Genomic DNA, 18,643 nt, shown 5'->3' on the forward strand with positions numbered 1-18,643 from the left:
CTTTCTGCACATCTGTCTGTGCACCTGTCTTCACCTCTATCTGCACAGCTGTCTTTGCACCTGTCTGCACCCCTCGAGACTAACACATTTTTAGGAAGGGCAATGCTTTCCCTAGCACATGTAGCTGGGCTACTATGACCCTGTGGGTCCAAAATAATGTTTAAATATTTTATAGTGATAAAAACCTTCTCAGAGAGATCACTTTGTAAATGAAAACTGCCAATCAAACCCAGCATTTGTATGCAGAGCTCACATATTTGTGTGCATATAACTCAGTGTTCTTGCTTGAGCTTATAATTAGATGGCAATTTAAAGCATCATATTTTTATCAACCTTTTCATTATTTTTAGTTTACGCACCACATATTTTATTCATAGAACAGAGGCCTTCAGTTTCTTTCAAAACTGCACAATGTGTGTATTTTGATTCCGTTCCGTGGACCGATTCTACACTGACATAGAAAGATCCTCTCCTTATAGGCTCCAAGTTCACCATCGTCTCGTCACTTGCTCTTTATTTGCTCAGCATCCTGGCTAACTCTCTCTCACTAATACAGGCCAAAGAGGAGGAAGTCCATCAGATGCGCCTTGACATCGGGAAGCTTAACAAAATCAGAGAACAGATCCATAAGAAACTGCACCTGATCGAAGACCAAAAGGCAGAAGTAGAACAGCACAAGGAAACCCTGAAGAATCAGATCATGGGGCTAGAGAGAGGTAAGCATCTGGGGCTCATTTGTAAGCATTTCACTAGTGACTAATGCCAACGCACTAGCCAGGACTCTGTGCCATCAGACTAAACCGTGCAAGGGACATCAGTGACCTTTAGACTGTACCAGCCAACTGGAGGCGCTACCGTTTTGAATACTTTCAACTCCCTTTATTTAGTGAATTCTCCCATAGGTTCTGTTGGCACCATGTGAATCTAACCTAAAATACTGTTCAATACTTGCCATAGAAATAAACAACATCTAAACTCTTCCTCTGTCCACAGACAATGAGGTATGTGTTGACTAAGAAGATTTCGGGTTGTTTTTCGGAAGTACTTAGCACAGAGTAAGAGCTTACTAAATGTCATGTGTTATTTTCTGAACAACAATATAATTAAAAATATGGGATACTGGTATGGTATGGCAGAAATAGCTCTGGACCTAGAGAAAGAGACTCCGGCATAAATTCTGACTGTGTGGCACAGGGACATGTGTGTCTTCTTGATTTCTTTTCAGGGTGCTGTGTGACATAAATTGCTGAAAGATAGGCATAAAAGCACACATTCCCTCTCTGCACATTAGGCAAAATCTAGATCTCTAGATAATGCTGTTAGGCATACTTGTCAAGTAGGCCTTTAGGAAGTCCAACTTTTTCCTTCTAAGACGGTGGGAAGGGATTTCTCATTGAGGTGTGGTTGCAGATTGGCGCGGCAACTTTCCCATGCATGTAGTCCGTCAACTGGTATAGACCATGTGCAAACACTGGGTATGTGGAGGGCCTATGCCTTCAGGATGCTCACTGGAAGTTTATAACCTCGAGTCTTCCATGGCCCAGGTGAAGAATAATGGAACTTGTAGAACACGTGACTGGCCAGATGAGACCGAAATAGTCCCATGCTTTAATTACAATAATTTTGCTTGCCATAATTGTAAACATTGAGATAATTCTCTCTCTGACTATAATACATACACACACATATATTTATATATGTATATGTATTCAGTTGTTATTTATTGCTTATAGGTGTTTTACTTGAATGTCTGTGTTCCATGCGGGTGCCTGGTACCCTCAAAGGTCAGAAGAGAATATTGGATCCCCTGGACTGGAGTTAGAGACGGTTGTGAGCTTCCATGGGGGTACTAGAAATTGAAACCTAGATCCTTTGGGAGAGCAGCAAGTACTCTTAGCCACCAAGCTGTCTCTCTAATCCTTGACAAATATTTTTAATCCATTGAGCATTGAATCAAATTCTTCCCCTGTTAAGTCACATTTATGAAAGCCAGCACATTCTTTTCTTTGGTTATTCCTTCTCTTTATTTATTTATTTTTATTTTATCTTTATTATTATGTATCCAGCATTCTGTCTGCATGTATACCTGCACACCAGAAGAGGGCACCAGATCTCATTATAGATGGTGGTGAGCTGCCAGTGGTTGTTGGGAATTGAACTCAGGACCTCTGGAAGAGCAGACAATGCTCTTAACCTCTAGCTTCTCTTTGGTTGTTTCGTATTTACTTTTGATAAAATCTTTTCTTAGAGACTTGTTGTTGTTTGTTATAACATCTTGTCATATTGCCCAGGCTAGTCTTGAACTTCTGGGCTGAAGCAGCTCTCCAACTCTCAGCCTCCCAAACAGTTAGAGGTGTGGACCAGCGGGACCAGTTTCTTTTGATGTACCTAATCAAAGAGCAGTGTTAGCCATAATGGTTAGGAGCATGGGTCCTCTCTAGGTTAGGATTTCCTACAGTAATATCCAAGAAGTGATTTGAAAATCTGCCAGAATTAATATGAGATTTCAATAAGGTGGCACACTATAAAATATATGTAGCTACCAATAGCATTTTGTACAGAGTTCTAGCTAATTTGCTAGAATTCTCTGCCCCAGTAGTAGTGGAAGTAATAAAACAGCTATGAACGAAGTTACCACCATATCTATAAGACCTATATATAAAAAGCTACAGAATTCCACTGTGGGGCATAAAGGGAGACTTGAAAAATGGAGGGATGTAACAAGTTCTAGGAAGTTAGATTTCATATTTCTACCTACAGATGTAACGAAAAAGATCTAAAAAGCACAAAGACCTTTGGCAGCCAGCAGGTCCAGGCTTTTAATCTCACCCTTACTGACCCTAGTCCCGTGGCTAAGAGTTTAATCTCTTTCAGCTCCCTTTCCGTCTCTTTCGTGGGACCGGAAGATCCACATCCTTGAGCTAGAATGAAGGTCACCTATCATTCAACTCAGAGCTACAGCTCAGCTACTCAATTCCGCTACAGCTGAACAAATAAAACCGTGTTGTTTGTTAAATCACTTTGGCTTTTCATGTCCTCCCTTGACGGACTCTGCATTCATTACTATTTTCCTATCTGACATTTTAGAGGTGGAGTCTTCAAAGAAGCAGGCAGAACTGGATAAGAAGGCAATGGATGAGCTTCTGAGAGAGAGGGACATACTAAATAAGGTGAGTTAGCTCAGCGGGTGAACAAATGCCTTTCTCCTACCCTGTAGTATCTGCCCACAACAAGCTGTGTGGGGCAAGGAAGCTCCGGAGCAAACAAGAACGGATTAGGATGAATAACACTGCCTAATTTCCCTCCGAACAGCTGCTTACATTCTACCATTGTCTGGCCTGGAATTGAAGCTACATTATCACCGCTGAGCACAAAAGGACTCGGGAGAATTAGCATACAAGCCAGCAGGGATTTCAGGGTGTTTTGTGAATTCTGTTCTCGTCCGCTGGTGTGTTACTTGGCATCTTAAGTAGTTGATCAAATTTCCCTCATTTAATATCTATAATCTGCAGTCCGGCTAATCCCTAAATTACAGGTGTGAGTGTGAATTAAACTCTGCCTTTGAGGTGTTAGGCAAGGAAATGACTTCTCGGCCATGTGAGTCTGGCCTTTCTTCAGTCCGTTTTTGCGGGATTCTACAAGTTTACATCTAGTGAGATATTCTGTTGGGTTTCGTCCCTCTGTCTTTCCGTGTCATGCCGGGTCTGAGCCCAGGGTCTCACACACTTGTCGGGTCTGGTTTGGGTTTCTCACTCTTGCTTCTTCAGCTCTCTTGAGTTTATGGTGGTCTAAAGTGAAGGATGGTCGGGGAAGCTTTTGCTCCCCTTAAAAACAGGTCTCTCTCTTTCTGTTACCTCCTTCCAGAGGGTTCCCACCTGTGACACACTCTGAGGACTTCCTCCTGGGAGGGAGAAGTCATAGGCAAGGTATGGAGGAGAGGCCGGGCTACTTCCAGATAGCAGGATGGGTTCGGCTCACCGAGGTAGGAATCCCTCTCAGAAAAAAACAAGTCTTAATGGAACAGCCTACATTTTCCCTCGAAGCAGGCTGGAGAATATCCAGGAATGGCAGATTAGATATTTCTATAGACAACACTAAGGAAGAAAATTCTTGAAGTCTCTCTCCCCCATAAATCTACAAACTGTACGTTATTCTGCAAACTTCCATATAGTAAAATATCTATTGGATTTAGTCACCCACCTCTCTCTTTTCTTGTGATGCTGGGGATAGAATTCAGGGTCTTGCACATGTCAGGCAAATGCTCCACCACTAAGCTACGTCTCCAGCCCTGGATTTTAAATTTATTTTTGTCATCTCAACATTTAATTCCTCATCTTGTAAACAGCTTGTAGGCTTCTGCTACACTAGGACACGCAGCACAGGGGTTATTTTCCATTATTTTGTTTGGTTTGCTTCATTGAATTCTTCAGGATGGGATATGCAGTTCAATTTTTTTCCCACGCCATTGCCTGCATGAGACTTAGTAGGCACGCAATCAACTTTATCGATTAATAAGTTATTTCCTCACTGATTTGAAATGCCTACTTTCATTGAATTAGAAAGAGTGACATTGTTTTGACAGGTGGCACAATGCATCGAGTGGCATCTACTGTTTCTTACAGCTGTGTGTAGAAGCAGCATTTAGAAAATAAATGCTTAGCTTGGTGCCCGGAACCCAGATTGACCTTGTGTGTGTTCTATGTCACCACCCAGCTGATGCTTCATGGTTACTCAGATCTAGCAGTACCTTGGGCTCCTTAGGGATTTGAGAAGAAACCGTAGAGTATCCCATGGAAGCCTTGGATCCAGCCGGTCCTCAGGAAATACTCAGAACCTTGTTGGCGTTCTCAGAATGGAAGCTTTCTTTTCCCATCACAAGCTTTCTTGCTGATGTTTTGATTCATTTCTGTTTTCTAGTCCACAAAGAGGGCACTCCTAGGTGTACATTGTCTACCGAGTTGCCAAATTATGAAGGGCCACCGCTAGGGGTAGAGCTTAGAGGCAAAGGGGCTGCCTGGTGTGCACGAGGCCCTGGGTCGATTCTCAGCACCATGATGCAAACTCACAGGCATATCTGCACACAAATGAAGCCCTCTCTAGGCTCCCCACCCAATGGCTCACCAGACCCATTCATTTGCGGCTGGTGGGGTGAGTCCTCTTGTTATTTATAGGTATTTGCATCTTTTCTATCATCTATCTATCTATCATCTATCTATCTATCTATCTATCTATCTATCTATCTATCTATCTATCATCTATCTATCTTTTATCTATCTATCTATCTATCTATCTATCTATCTATCTATCTATCTATCTTCTATCTATCTATCTATCTATCTGTCTGTCTGTCTGTCTGTCTGTCTATCTATCTATGTATCTATCTATCTATCTATCTATGTATCTATCTATCATCTATCTATTTATCTTCTATCTATCTATCTATCTATCTATCTATCTATCATCTATCTATCTATCTATCTATCTATCTATGTATCTATCTATCTATCTATGTATCTATCTATCATCTATCTATCTTTTATCTATCATCGATCTATCTATCTATCTATCTATCTATCTATCTATCTATCTATCTATCTATCATCTATCTATCTATCTATCATCTATCTATCTATCTATCTATCTATCTATCTATCTATCTATCTATCTATGTATCTATCTATCTATATATCTATGTATCTATCTATCATCTATCTCTTATCTATCATCGATCTATCTATCTATCTATCTATCTATCTATCTATCTATCTATCTATCTATCATCTATCTATCTATCTATCTATCTATCTATCTATCTATCATCTATCTTTGATTTTATAAGTGGATTTAACTTTTCCATGCTCTGGGTACCTCCTGGCCAGCACTCTATTTAGCCGTATTCCTAGTCCCTGCCTTTTTCTTTTGAGATAAGGTCTTATGTACTTTGCTAGCCTCCTGGAGCTCACTAGACAGTAGAGACTGACTTTGAACTCACAATCTTCCCGCCTCTGTCTCTTGTCAAGAGTGCTGGGATTACAGGTCTGTGACCCAGTACTGGGCTCAACTTTGCATACTTAACTGGGTAGTTGCATTTTACTCTGTAGTCAAAACCTCTTTTAGGTGGTTAAGTCTGGTTGTTCAGGCTTTAAGACATAAAGGCCAGTGCTGGAACGAAGGTGGATTCATTCAGTCCTGGCTCTGCCACTTCCCTGTGCTGTGATCTCACCCTTACCCTTCAGCCTCTAGTTCCCACTGCCCTGTGGTGTGAACTCACCCTTACCCTTTAGCCTCTAGTTCCCACTGCCATGTGGTGTGAACTCACTTCAGCCTCTAGTTCCCACTGCCTTGTGGTGTGAACTCACCCTTACCCTTCAGCCTCTAGTTCCCACTGCCCTGTGGTGTGAACTCACCCTTACCCTTCAGCCTCTAGTTCCCACTGCCCTGTGGTGTGAACTCACCCTTACCCTTCAGCCTCTAGTTCCCACTGCCCTGTGGTGTGAACTCACCCTTACCCTTTAGCCTCTAGTTCCCACTGCCATGTGGTGCGAACTCACTTCAGCCTCTAGTTCCCACTGCCCTGTGGTGTGAACTCACTTCAGCCTCTAGTTCCCACTGCCCTGTGGTGCGAACTCACTTCAGCCTCTAGTTCCCACTGCCTTGTGGTGTAAACTCACTTCAGCCTCTAGTTCCCACTGCCTTGTGGTGTGAACTCACCCTTACCCTTCAGCCTCTAGTTCCCACTGCCCTGTGGTGTGAACTCACCTTTACCCTTCAGCCTCTAGTTCCCACTGCCCTGTGGTGTGAACTCACCTTTACCCTTCAGCCTCTAGTTCCCACTGTCCTGTGGTGTGACTTCCATTTTTACCTTTCAGCGTGGTGTGAACTCACCTTTACCCTTCAGTGTGGTGTGAACTTGCCATTACCCTTCTGCCTCTGTTTCCCACTGCTAAACAGTAAACAGTGCAGAGTCCGTTTAGGCTCTTATAGATTGTCAGCGCATTTTAATGTGCTTTGTGCAAAACTTGAATAACAAATGCTTCATAATCTATAGAGCCTATGATCATTTTGATTTGTACCAAACCCAAGGCATCTAATGATTTCAGACGTGGGCACTGGGATAAACTGAACCCCGGTTCTCGCACACTGTGAGTCAGGCACCTGCTTTGCTGCCTTTGCTTTTCAGAATATGCTTAAGGCCCTCAGTGCGACCCAGAAGCAGGTGGACTTGGTGAAGCTCCACGAGCAAGCCAAGAGGAACCTGGAGGAGGAGATCCAGAACTACAAGGACGAGGCTCAGAAGCAGAGGAAGATCATCTTTCAACTGGAAAAGGAGCGTGATCGGTACATCAATGAGGCCAGTGACCTCACCCAGAAGGTAGGACCCCTCCACGGACTGTGGCGGGAGGGTTTGTTTAGATGCTTGCCTATGGTTTGCCTGCAGATGTAGGAGTTGCCCTGGAGCTGATCCTGGGCCAAATTGTGGATCAGACCATACTTCTGTTCACCCCTCTCTCATTTCTGCCCTTTCCCCCTTTTCCTGTGGCGTCTTTCTCTTTCCTGTTGCCCTGTTGCGCAGAACAGCGATTGGCCAGCATCCTGTTTCTGGCGCATCCTTTCTCAACTCTGCTCTCTCCCTGCATCTGTTCTTGACGCTCTCCTCACCTCAGAAGACGGAAGCTGAGCATGCTAGGAGAAAGACACCTAATTAAGCGATCTCCAGCCAGGTCATGAGTCCCTCCTGTCCTCCCTGCCCCATGTCATACCTTTAAAGAGCGTTTTTATTTCAGTGGGAGCGTAAGCCCACAATTCCACCATTGGGCAGAGTCCACACTTTGGGTATCTGAGTTTCTCCTTCTTGTTAACCACTTCGAGGGCGACAGGCATGGCTACAGGCAGGTTTCTGATATTTGAACTTTTTAGCCAGTTGTCTGAGCGCATTGCTGGCATCAGATAAGGCCAGGTAAACAGTGGCTGTTGGCAGGGCGCTCACCGGTAAATGACCCAGAGCAGAGATTCTTAAATTGTTTGCTCTCAAGATCCTTATTTGCCCAAGACTTTTTCCCCCTTAACCCCAGATACATAGGAATCTAAATAAATGTGTAAATCAAACATCAAACTGATAATAAATCATAAGCATATTTCCAAACAGTTCTTTGGTGCACATACAATGTCATCACTTCTTAAAGGTGAAAGCCAATTTGCATGCTAATGAGTTGGCTCTGCTTGCTTATTTTTAACATAAAGAATGAAAATCCTGGCTGAATATTTAATACTGCACAACATAAAGCACCCTTAATGTTTTTCGGAGTTGATTGCTACTTTGATTTTCATAACTGTCAAAGCTGGGAATGCCACTTCACAGAAGAAGGTCATACGGAATGGCAGATATATGTGTGTGGTCATTGTTAGGAAAAAAATCCTAAGACGCCGGCACAAAGAAGTCCAGTCAGGCCAAATCAAACCAGATTAAAATGCCCATGTTTTATTAAATGCAGCACTCTTGGGTGGCCGAGAGCATGGCAGGAGAGACAGAAAACCGGGGAGCACATGCAAAAGCCAGGACCACGTGTTCCTTCTCTAGGCTCCCTCCCCCGGGGTCATACTTGGATTTGGAGTCCAGACCAATGTAACTCCAAGACCAGGGGCGTCCAGACCAACGCAACTCCCAGGCGGGGGTGGGGGGTGGGAGTGGGGGCGGGGAGGGCGGGGATGGGGTGGGGGGCAGGGGGGACGGGAGGGGACTGGGATGGATGCCAGGGACTGGGGCGACACTCCCAACTTAACAGTCGTTTCAGAAATTGTTGCAGTCTCTGTCCAAATCCTAAGCCAAATTCTGTGCGATGATTGTTTTTAATGAAATTCAGGTCAGCAACCCAAACAGCAACTTTTGGAAACCGAACATTCTAACAATACAGTTCACAGATCCACGGATACTTACATGCTGAGGAGGGATGGGGGAAAATATTGAGTCTTTGCTGCCCATAATTAAAGCGTTTCTGTAAGGGGAGGAAAGTTTGAGAACACGATCAAAGCACTGTGATCCATGACATACAACAGTCTCAGATCTGAGCTAACGAGTTCCAAGCATTCGCTCTGGTGCTGCGTTCTGTGACTTTCACAGTGCCAAGGGTGTGCGCATGCTCAGAACCAAGGCTGCAAGGTGTGCCACAGGCAAGCGCTACCAGAAACACCTGGGGTTCGTGGCGCCTTTGATTTCTAATTACATTTTAAAGATTTATTTTACGTGTGCATTTTGCCTGCTTGCATGCATGTGTACCACGTGCAACTCTGGTACCTGAGGAGGCCAGAAGAGAGCATTGGATCCACTTGAGTTAGAGTTATGGATGGTTGTGAGCCACCATGTACCTGCTGACGATTGAACCTAGGTCTTCTGTAAGAGCAACAAGTACTTGAAACCCCTGAGCCACCACACCGGCCCCCTCCCTAATTAATTTTTGTTACTGTGCTTGCAGAGACGTTTAAGCAAGTTTTCAGTGGCTAAATGATGAGGGGTTTAAAAAAATGCTGCTATAGTTTTTATTTAAGGTGTTATGTTTTTCTCGACTCCCCTGAAAAGGAGGAATATTGGTGTGGAGATTTGCTGTCAGCTGTTTTTCACAGTTCCTAGTGCTTGAAGAGGATGGAGTTGTACAATCTCACCCAAACAATTTCAGTATACATTCTTAAAATATTGTTTACCGGCTATAGCATTTCTGTCTCTTATTTATCTTCCAGCATATGTGGATGCACAGCACACCCTTGTTTCCACGCACGCCAAACTCTGTTCCACACCTTCCATTTGTAAGGCATTAGGAACTAAGACCAGGGTTAAAGACACGGCCATTTGCTAAAGTGAGTCACATACTCCAGCCTGCCGCCTTGACTTGGGAGTTTCTGTTGTACGAACCACATCTAAGGAGAAATAAGGAATGGAAAGAGTTTTATAAAAGAATGTTCCTCATGGTATAATTTAGACTAATGAAAAATAGAGAGCAGTACCCTGAAAGGTTAAACAAATTGCGTTGTGCTTATCTGATAAAATATTAAGAAGCTGTTGTGCATAAATATTGAAAATGGGAAGCATGTGCATCACATGACTGTGATAATAATACAGAATTATGCAAATGGTATAACTCCAATTTTATCTATGCACACAAAAGGGCTGGAGGCGTTTATTTTGGGGATGGTTGTGAGGATTAAATGAGATCACACTTTTAAGGTGTTTGGATACTTGTAGCCACATGGCGAGATGAGAACTGTGTCAGCTCTCCAGCAAACACATCTGTTTGACAGTAGTGTTTGAGTAGCGTTATCCGCAACCTATTAAACGCCCACAAGGTACAGACAGGAGACTAAGACAGGCAAGAGTTTCAAAGCCAACAGAGGTGAATTGGAAAAGACCTAGGCCTCCATTCATGACCCAAGAGGAGCTGGAAAGACAGCCCAGCATCTCTCCCTGCTAATCTCCCGTGACAGGGCTGGTGCCGCCTATCAGCGTCACTCTGAGCATTAGCCAGCATTAGTCAGGGAGCAGAATGAGCAGGAGGAATGTCTCATGTGGTGACAGGGGTGGAGGATTCCCACAGTCTTCCATCTTAGGCTGGAGGCCCGGGAAAACTGGGGTGTACATCAGTTTGTACTTGAAGGCCCAAAACCAGGGAGATGAGGGTGGAAATCCCAGTGTCGACTTCCTTCAAAGAGCACAACAGGACACATCTGGTGCCTGGTTTCTGCTAGTGAGAAAATAGTCCATGTTTGGTGAAGCCGCTGATGTTCACATTCGTATGAAAAGTACAGTTCAATTGGCCAGAATGAAGGGACGTAAGAAAAACCCACAGGGTTCATGCCTTTAATCCTGGCACTCAGAAGGCAGAGGCAGAAGGATATAGGCCAGCCTGGCCTACAAAGTGAGTTCCAGGGCAGTGAGGGCTACACACAGAGAAACACTGTCTTACAAAACAAAACAAAACAAAACAAAATAACAAACCGAAAGGAAAAGTGACAGGCATGGGGAGGAGTTTGGGGTGCAGACAGCAATGGGAGGAGGTAGGAGAGACCACGAGGAGGATGGGCACAGGCTTCAGCAGTGACAAGCAGTGTCTTGGTTCTTCTGGAACAGACAGCAGGAGGTAGTTGCCAGGGAGGAAGACCGTTGCTAGGAACAGAGATGCCAGTTTGGGTTTTAAGATCTTCCCTGAGAGCAGGGCGGTGGTGGTGCACGCCTTTAATCCCAGCACTCGGGAGGCAGAGGAAGGCAGATCTCTGTGAGTTCGAGACCAGCCTGGTCTACAAGAGCTAGTGCCAGGACAGGAACCAAAAAGCTACGGAGAAACCCTGTCTCGAAAAATCCAAAAAAAAAAAAAAAAAAAAAAGATTCTCCCTGAGCTCTGAAGTACAAACCCTCAGTGACATCTGCAGTGTTAATCCTGTGACTTAATGACCCTTGGCAGGGGCAGACAGAACTATGAGAAATGCAGAGACTTTTCTAGAAAAGCAGCATCATGCATAAGAGACAAAATGCCAATTGAGAGTCCCAAAAGGGTTGGAATTTGGAAACCATAGTAGCCATGTAATTAATTCCTTCACAAACTTACTAGGAAATATTGGGAGGACGAGGATGTGGGGTTTCCTAGTACTCAGAATGGGGAGTCCAGGAATCTCAGTGACTTTTCTATTATGGTGACAAAATGCAGCGGCCCAGGCATCTTATAAAATAAAGTGTTTGATTGGGTTTGTGGTTTTCAGAGGGTTAGAGCACATGATGGCAAGTGAGGGCATGGCAGCAGGAAGAGGTGAGAGATTCTGTCTTAACACACACACACACACACACATACACACACACACAAACACATACACACACACAAACACATACACACACATACACACATACACAAACACACAAACACACACACACATACACACACACAAACACATACACACACACAAACACATACACAAACACATACACACACATACACACACACACAAACACACACACACACAAACACACACACACACAGGCATAGGGAAACATCAAAGTCTACCCTCAGTGACACACTTCCGCCAACAAGGCCACACCCCCTAATCCTCCCCAAACAGTTCCACCAGCTGAGGGCTATGTATTCAAACATAAGAGCCTACGGGGACCATTCCCTTTCAAACTATCACACCAGGCTTGTGGGTATTATTAAGGACAGAGTTACCTCCCTAGGATATAGCACCATCACCAGGGGTATGAATTGAAGAAAGCGTCACCTTGAGGAGAAAACAAGATGAGATAAAAACAAAGAGATGGTTACAAGAATTAACAGCTGCATAGAAACTAAGAGCCAAGCCACCATTCCAAATCCACAGCAGATTTCGGATCTGCACTAAAGATAGAAAAACTGAAGTCCTGGGAAAGGAAATGGACTCAGCAACATCGACACAAACTTGATTCTCCTAGAATGCAAGCAAAAGACAAAGGGTCATAATCCTCCAAGTCAGGAGATGAAGAGGACAGGGAGTAGAAACCAAGCTTCAGAGAGGCAGTCTCTGATGGCAGAAGTAAGTCCCAAATCCAAGATGTGCTGGGAAACCTCATCTAGAGAGATGTGTGTGCTGACCCACCACGCTCCAGGGAAGAGCAGCAATGAGGCTCTGGAAGAAAGTTCCTACGAGTGTGTGGTGTGTCTACAGCGACGAAGAAAAGTACTCTGAGATTCCAGGCAAGAAATGTGCAGGAACCGCATTTTTCCATATTTCAAAACTGGAGCAAGAGTGGAAAATCTGTGAATATATCGCTAGTGATCGTCTCGGGGTGGGTGGGGAGACACTGTTTTTCAGTTTCTTCTGTTCTTCTTAAGACTTCTTAAGACGTTTGCATTAGCCACTTTCCTCACTGCTGTGATGAAATACTTGGCACAACCATCTTAAGGAGAGAGGACATCACTTAGGTTCACAGTAGGAGGCTGCTGTCCGTCATGGCGAGGAAGTCATGGAAGCAGACATGAAGAGAGCCTGTTGACACTGTGTTTGCAGGCAAAAGCAAGCGTGGTGCGTCTCAGTTTGCTTCTCAGTCCAGGGCCCTAGCCCAGGGAATGATACTCACATGCACAGCGAGTCTTCCTATTTTAATTAATCCAGTCTGGAAAACCCCTTACAGAAATGCTGGAGGTTTATTTTCTAAGTGATTCTAGATCTTGTCAAGTTGGTAATACATTTTAACTATCTCCTGAGCGCGTATTATTTTAGTATCCCGTGTAAAACCCAAACAGGCAAACAACAAGAGCCAAAAAGCAGTGGGGTCTTGGAGATGGCTTGGTCAGATCTTAGTTAGAAGCTTCCACATCGGCGTAAGTGGATGAAATCTTGAGTGTTTCTAGAATGTAAACAAAGACAAAGGGTCATAATTCTCCAAGTCAGGAGAGGAAGACAAAGATAGAAGCCAACAAACAGCCATCATCGTGCTTGCCTGCTACCATAGTGCTGGGGTTGCCAAGGCAAGAATATGTCTGCATGCTTTCTGGCTACCCAGTCTAGATGAATCAATAATCTCCAGGTTCAGTGAGAGACCATGGCTCAAAAAGAAAATAAGAATGGAGAAATGGTTGAAGAAGACATCAGAACTGACGTGTTTCCTCTATGTGCCAATGTGTATGTTCCTGCTTACACATGTACAAGTAAAACATAATAAAACATCTTTCCCTTCCCCCAAGGACCAATACGATCCCATTTTCAGTAAAGTGCTTCTTTAAAAGTGACCTTTACTGTTTTGGGATTCAGTTTCCCTTCTGGTTCTCAAGGAGATCTGTCTTGTCCTACATAGTGGTCCTGTCTGCCTCAACGTACTCACTGAGTTCTCCAGGACAAGCATCATTCAGTTTTGAGGTCTTCCCGAGTTGTTTGCTAAACAGGTACTCATCTACTTTCTGAAAGGATGAATGAAAAGGATAATAGGGCATTCATATGAGCAGATCAAAAATTCTGGATTACATTATTCTTCAGTAATGTATTTATAATACTTGACACTAGGGGTCTACTGTGCCTAAAAATTCATGTGAAATATGCCACCCTCCTGGGTGATCAGATCTGAATTTTCTTCAGCACCTGCAGCTCTAAGTGACACCCAGAGAGTCTCCTCTTCTCTCTGGGCTGTCTGGGCTGCAAACCTAACACTAATGTTCAGGTTTAGAGAAGGCTAATCCTCAAAGTCTAAAATCCCCAAAGTATATTTTAGCAATTTAACTTGGCATTTGCAGTGACTGAGAAGAGCCCCCACGATGCTAGAATTGGATGGCTCAGCATCCTAACCCTTTCCTAATGCATTCATCTCTATCAAAATTTGTCATAAATATGTTCCATGTTGTACCAGCAGGAAATCTCAGTGGCATTCACAAATAAGCACTCATTTCTTACTCATAGGACGGTAGTGGACTGGTATAGGCTGGGGTTGCTCGAATATGACTCTGGAATGTGAATTTGGTCCTGGTGGGAGTCACATGTTTATCATCTTTTAATTTATATGTGAATGATAGAAGACACACACAAGATACTTGACCCTGCAAACTCACTTTTTCTCTCAACTCCTATACTGTCCTGACTTCTCAGTGGCTATAGCAAATCACACGACAGAGTTCAACCTCATTCATGAGGAAAAATATTCCTAAGAATTTGGGGGACAAGGGGATATTTAAGAATTATTAAATAATGTACTTCAGGGTTTCAGCACATATTATACTCATTTTTATTCTCGTCTCTGGAGAGAGATACAACTCCTGATCTCCACACATGTCTTCATGACAATGGTACCCCAACACAAGCGTAACATACACACATACACAGACACAAATATTGTTCATGAAATAGATATCTCTATAATAAAATAAAACTCTTCCTTTTGATGCTAATTTGCATTTTATATACAGTATGTTGAATTAGGTAGAACCCCAGGGTAGCTATGAAGAAGACATACATAAACTCTAAGATTTCTGTGTCATAGTGAAAGAAACGGACTGCACATCACTCTTCCCCCACAGAACGGGACTTAATTCCGATGAAAATCCAAGTGATTTGTTAAGTACTTGTATTAGATACACATGACACAGTATCATCCGTCATAACGACAGGTTAGCATTTATTTAACGATTGCTGCTATGTGGTAGGCACTGAACAGTACGCCACAAATGCATATTATCTCACTGAAACGCAATACAGATATAGCTCTCCAAGCTTGACGTAGCGAATAAAATATGAAAGTTAGAAAAATCACGACAAATTTGCCCGTGGCTGGTGAAGACGGGGGCGGCAGAAGAACACAGATGCCGAGACAGAGGGATGTGTCTGGGAAGCTGACTGTACTGATGTCTCATCATACACAGGCAGAGGTCCACGTTCTCCTCCAGCCTCAGTCCATGCCGTGTCTTGTCTGTGCTGCCGTTTTCCAGCTCTTCCTACTGATTTTTATTTCACCCTTATTTCTGTTGGCAGGTTGTTTTTAACAGGAAGAGTAACGAGAGAATAACGAAGAGTAAGGAGAGGCTTACAGTGAGGGCTCTACCCCGTTCTGCACTGCTGCCAATTTCTGTGCTCCTCCGGAGGGGCCTGCAGATGCTGGGGGCTCTAATTCTCTCTCTGTAATAGAAACTATTAGACTTGAATGCGTTTGACCTCAGGAGTTGGAGAACCTGAAAGTGGGATCAGTTCGTTAGGCTACAGCTTCAGAGCTCCCCACCTCCTCTCTAATACCTCATTTTAATAGGGATCAGCTCGATGATGAGAAGCTGGGCTGTGGCATCACATTCCAACACATCTGATACATTTTGGGGTTATGAACTTCTGTGGGACATTGGTTTAAATGCTTTGCATTAGGCTAAATTGAGTCTAAATGCTTAGAAATAAATCGACTTGAGGATTCTCTTTTCCCTTAGCTTCAGTACTTGCTGTTTCTTCGTTGTCACTTAAATGTCGCTCATCCTCTTGGTATGGTGATGGATTTCTGACTCTTGGCTTCAGGAGCCTAGAAGTGAACTTGCGATTCTGTGCACTGTTGTGTGCAGAACGATGGCCCTGCTTCTTGGATGCGAAAGAAAGAAAGAAAGAAAGAAAGAAAGAAAGAAAGAAAGAAAGAAAGAAAGAAAGAAATGTCCTTGCCAGCACAGTTTCTCTGGAGCTTTATTCTGTCTGTGCAAAGGATCATTCTTGTTATAACATCTCTCAAAGTGATTGAACAAGCAATTTTTTCCATTCTCTGATGCACTGTTAGATATTCTGAATGCTGATGACACTGCTCAGAGCAGTTTCGGTCTTTTCATTTCACTGACCCCGTGAGAGTGATGTCTATTCTGTAAAGAGGAGAAATTTCAGGCTAATTTAGTGCCTGCCTGCCTGCCAGTCTGCCTGCCTTTCTTTCCGTCCTTCCGTCCTTCCTCCCTCCCTTCCTTCCTTCTCTCCCTCCCTCCCTTCCTTCCTTCTCTCCCTCCCTCCCTTCCTCCCTCCCTCCCTTCCGGCCCTCCCTCCCTCCCCTCTCTCCCTCTCTCTTTCTCTTTTTCATACTTACAATCAGATAACAGATTCACTGATGAGTACCTTATTTAGATTTTACGTTTCTTCCTAACATTTATTTTAATTACCAGGTTGATATCTTTCAAGGCAGCCTGCTGTTCTGTTAAGAGTCCAACTCTGAAGATTTCAGCAACGCTGGGTGAAGGAATAGAATTTCTTTTCACTCCTGGTATCCACACACCTCTCCCAGACACACATCTTGTTTCCCGAAGCCCCAACAAACCATCCAAGCCACTCCCTTAGAGTCTGCACGTATTTTTAGCACATTTTTCTGTCTGCGTCAACTGAATGATAGCAGTAAATAACAAAACAATGGCAGGTACTTATCAAATGCTTTGCGTAACTCTTAATTATATGCAGCTAATTCTTCTTTTATATAATTATAATGGTGGAGGCTATGATTGTGTCTTCTTTGTGTCTAGATCTAGGAAAAGCTGCTACCCATGCACTTATGGAATTCTGGGGTGACGGTGGTAGTCATTGCTTTACTGATGAACTCACTGCTTTCACAGTGATTGTGTACAACGTGAGTTTTGGGGTGGGAGGGTTGAGTACTAAGAAGAAGAGGCAGTTCTCATTAATTATAAAGCTGCTAACATTATCTGCTTAGATAAGATATGTGAGTCTGTCTTCAGAATTTATCCAGTGGCTTTCCAGTGTATGTCTTAATCACTGATTTCAACCGTTCATTTAGTATCCATTCTGTAGTGGGGTCACTCACTGGAGATAAGCTGGAGGGCGGGAAATGTGTCTTGTTCTTCTTTGTAATGATCATGCTTTTACAGGGCCTGCCATAGTCAGGTCCTCAGTCTGTGTTCTTTGAGCGAATGACCAAAGAGGCAAGAGAGTGAAGGAATCTGGGAGTGAGTCAATGAATAGGTGAGTGGATTAATAGATAGGGGTGTGAATGAATGAATGAACAGATAGGGATATGAATGAATGGATAGGGATATGAATGAATGAATGAGTGAATGGATTGGGATGTGAATGAATGAACAGATAGGGATGTGAATGAATGAACAGAAAGGCATTTCATTTGCTTTCTGAAACTAGCAGGTACCCCAATGCTAAAATTGAACAGAAATACTGCAGGCCTATACCACTTAAAAATCCATAGGTAGGATCCTAAATGAAAATTTAACAGACCAAATTCAATAGCACATTCAAGGAATCATCTAGTCTGTCCAAAGAGGGTTTCTTCTAGAACTGCCAAGGTAGTTTCCTATTAAAGAAAGTGGTGCTGGTGGTGTGGGAATGTAAAGTGTTACAACCATTTTGGAAAGCAATTTAGCAATATGTATTAAAGTTAAAAATATATATATGTCTTTTGAGCCAGGCATTCCACTCCTGGGAATCTGTTTCCCAGAAGCAAGAGCGCCAAAGTATGAGAATCCTTGTACAAAATGGTCATTGCAGCCTGGCTCCTGGTAGCAAAAAGTGGTCAGGTAGTTAACTGTGTGATGGTGCACGCATGCGTGCTACAGGATATTCAAGAGGATGACTTAGAGCTAGTTAGTACGGTTTCCTTAAGGTAACTGCGGGGAAGTTTGTACAGAAAGATGTCTAAAGAATGAGAATGAGCCCCCAAGCAAGGAATATAAAGGGAAGGAAATCCATGGGCTGCAGACTTGCTAGTTGAACCAGTTGGAAGTATTACTTCCTTTGACCTCAGTTTTCCGGATTATAGGACACCAGTGACAATTAGATGAATTAGAACACGTAAAGTGCCATGGCCGTAGAGATAACCGACAGCTGTGAGTTATTGTCACAGCCTAGTTTGTTGTTTGTTTGTAGACCTGAGTAGAAAATCAGAATTCAAGGAAGAGCAGGAGACAGACGCACCCGGTTGTTGACCTCCTTATGTATTGTGGAGACAAGGGGCTGCCGTGGGATGAAGGGTGAGGGGGCTCATTTAAAGAAAGAAGTGCTCACTTCATGTTTATGAATTGAATTGAGATTATGGCATGTGGGACTATCATAGAGAAGCTCGTTACTTTGAAAAGAGAACTTCGTTATTCAGTATACGAAATGAATTGTTCCTGGAAGAACACTGGGGCCTTGTGTGTACTGAAGGCTCTTAGCAGAGCGTAGTAGAGCCTGGTGT

At 43.5% G+C, this 18,643-nt stretch overlaps 1 protein-coding gene across 1 annotated transcript in view; it reads left to right on the forward strand.

Annotated features, from left to right (window-relative positions):
• The window catches only part of Cfap58 (cilia and flagella associated protein 58), a 106,375-nt gene that overhangs the window by 20,134 nt on the left and 67,598 nt on the right, over nucleotides 1-18,643 (forward strand). The window contains exons 10-12 of the mRNA XM_075975267.1: nucleotides 557-716; nucleotides 3,088-3,170; nucleotides 7,181-7,372. Coding sequence (XP_075831382.1) covers nucleotides 557-716; nucleotides 3,088-3,170; nucleotides 7,181-7,372 — 435 coding nt within the window. The remainder of the gene's footprint in view (nucleotides 1-556; nucleotides 717-3,087; nucleotides 3,171-7,180; nucleotides 7,373-18,643) is intronic.

This window comes from Microtus pennsylvanicus, chromosome 5, assembly GCF_037038515.1.
Source record: "Microtus pennsylvanicus isolate mMicPen1 chromosome 5, mMicPen1.hap1, whole genome shotgun sequence".
In the NCBI taxonomy this organism is placed as follows: domain Eukaryota; kingdom Metazoa; phylum Chordata; class Mammalia; order Rodentia; family Cricetidae; genus Microtus; species Microtus pennsylvanicus.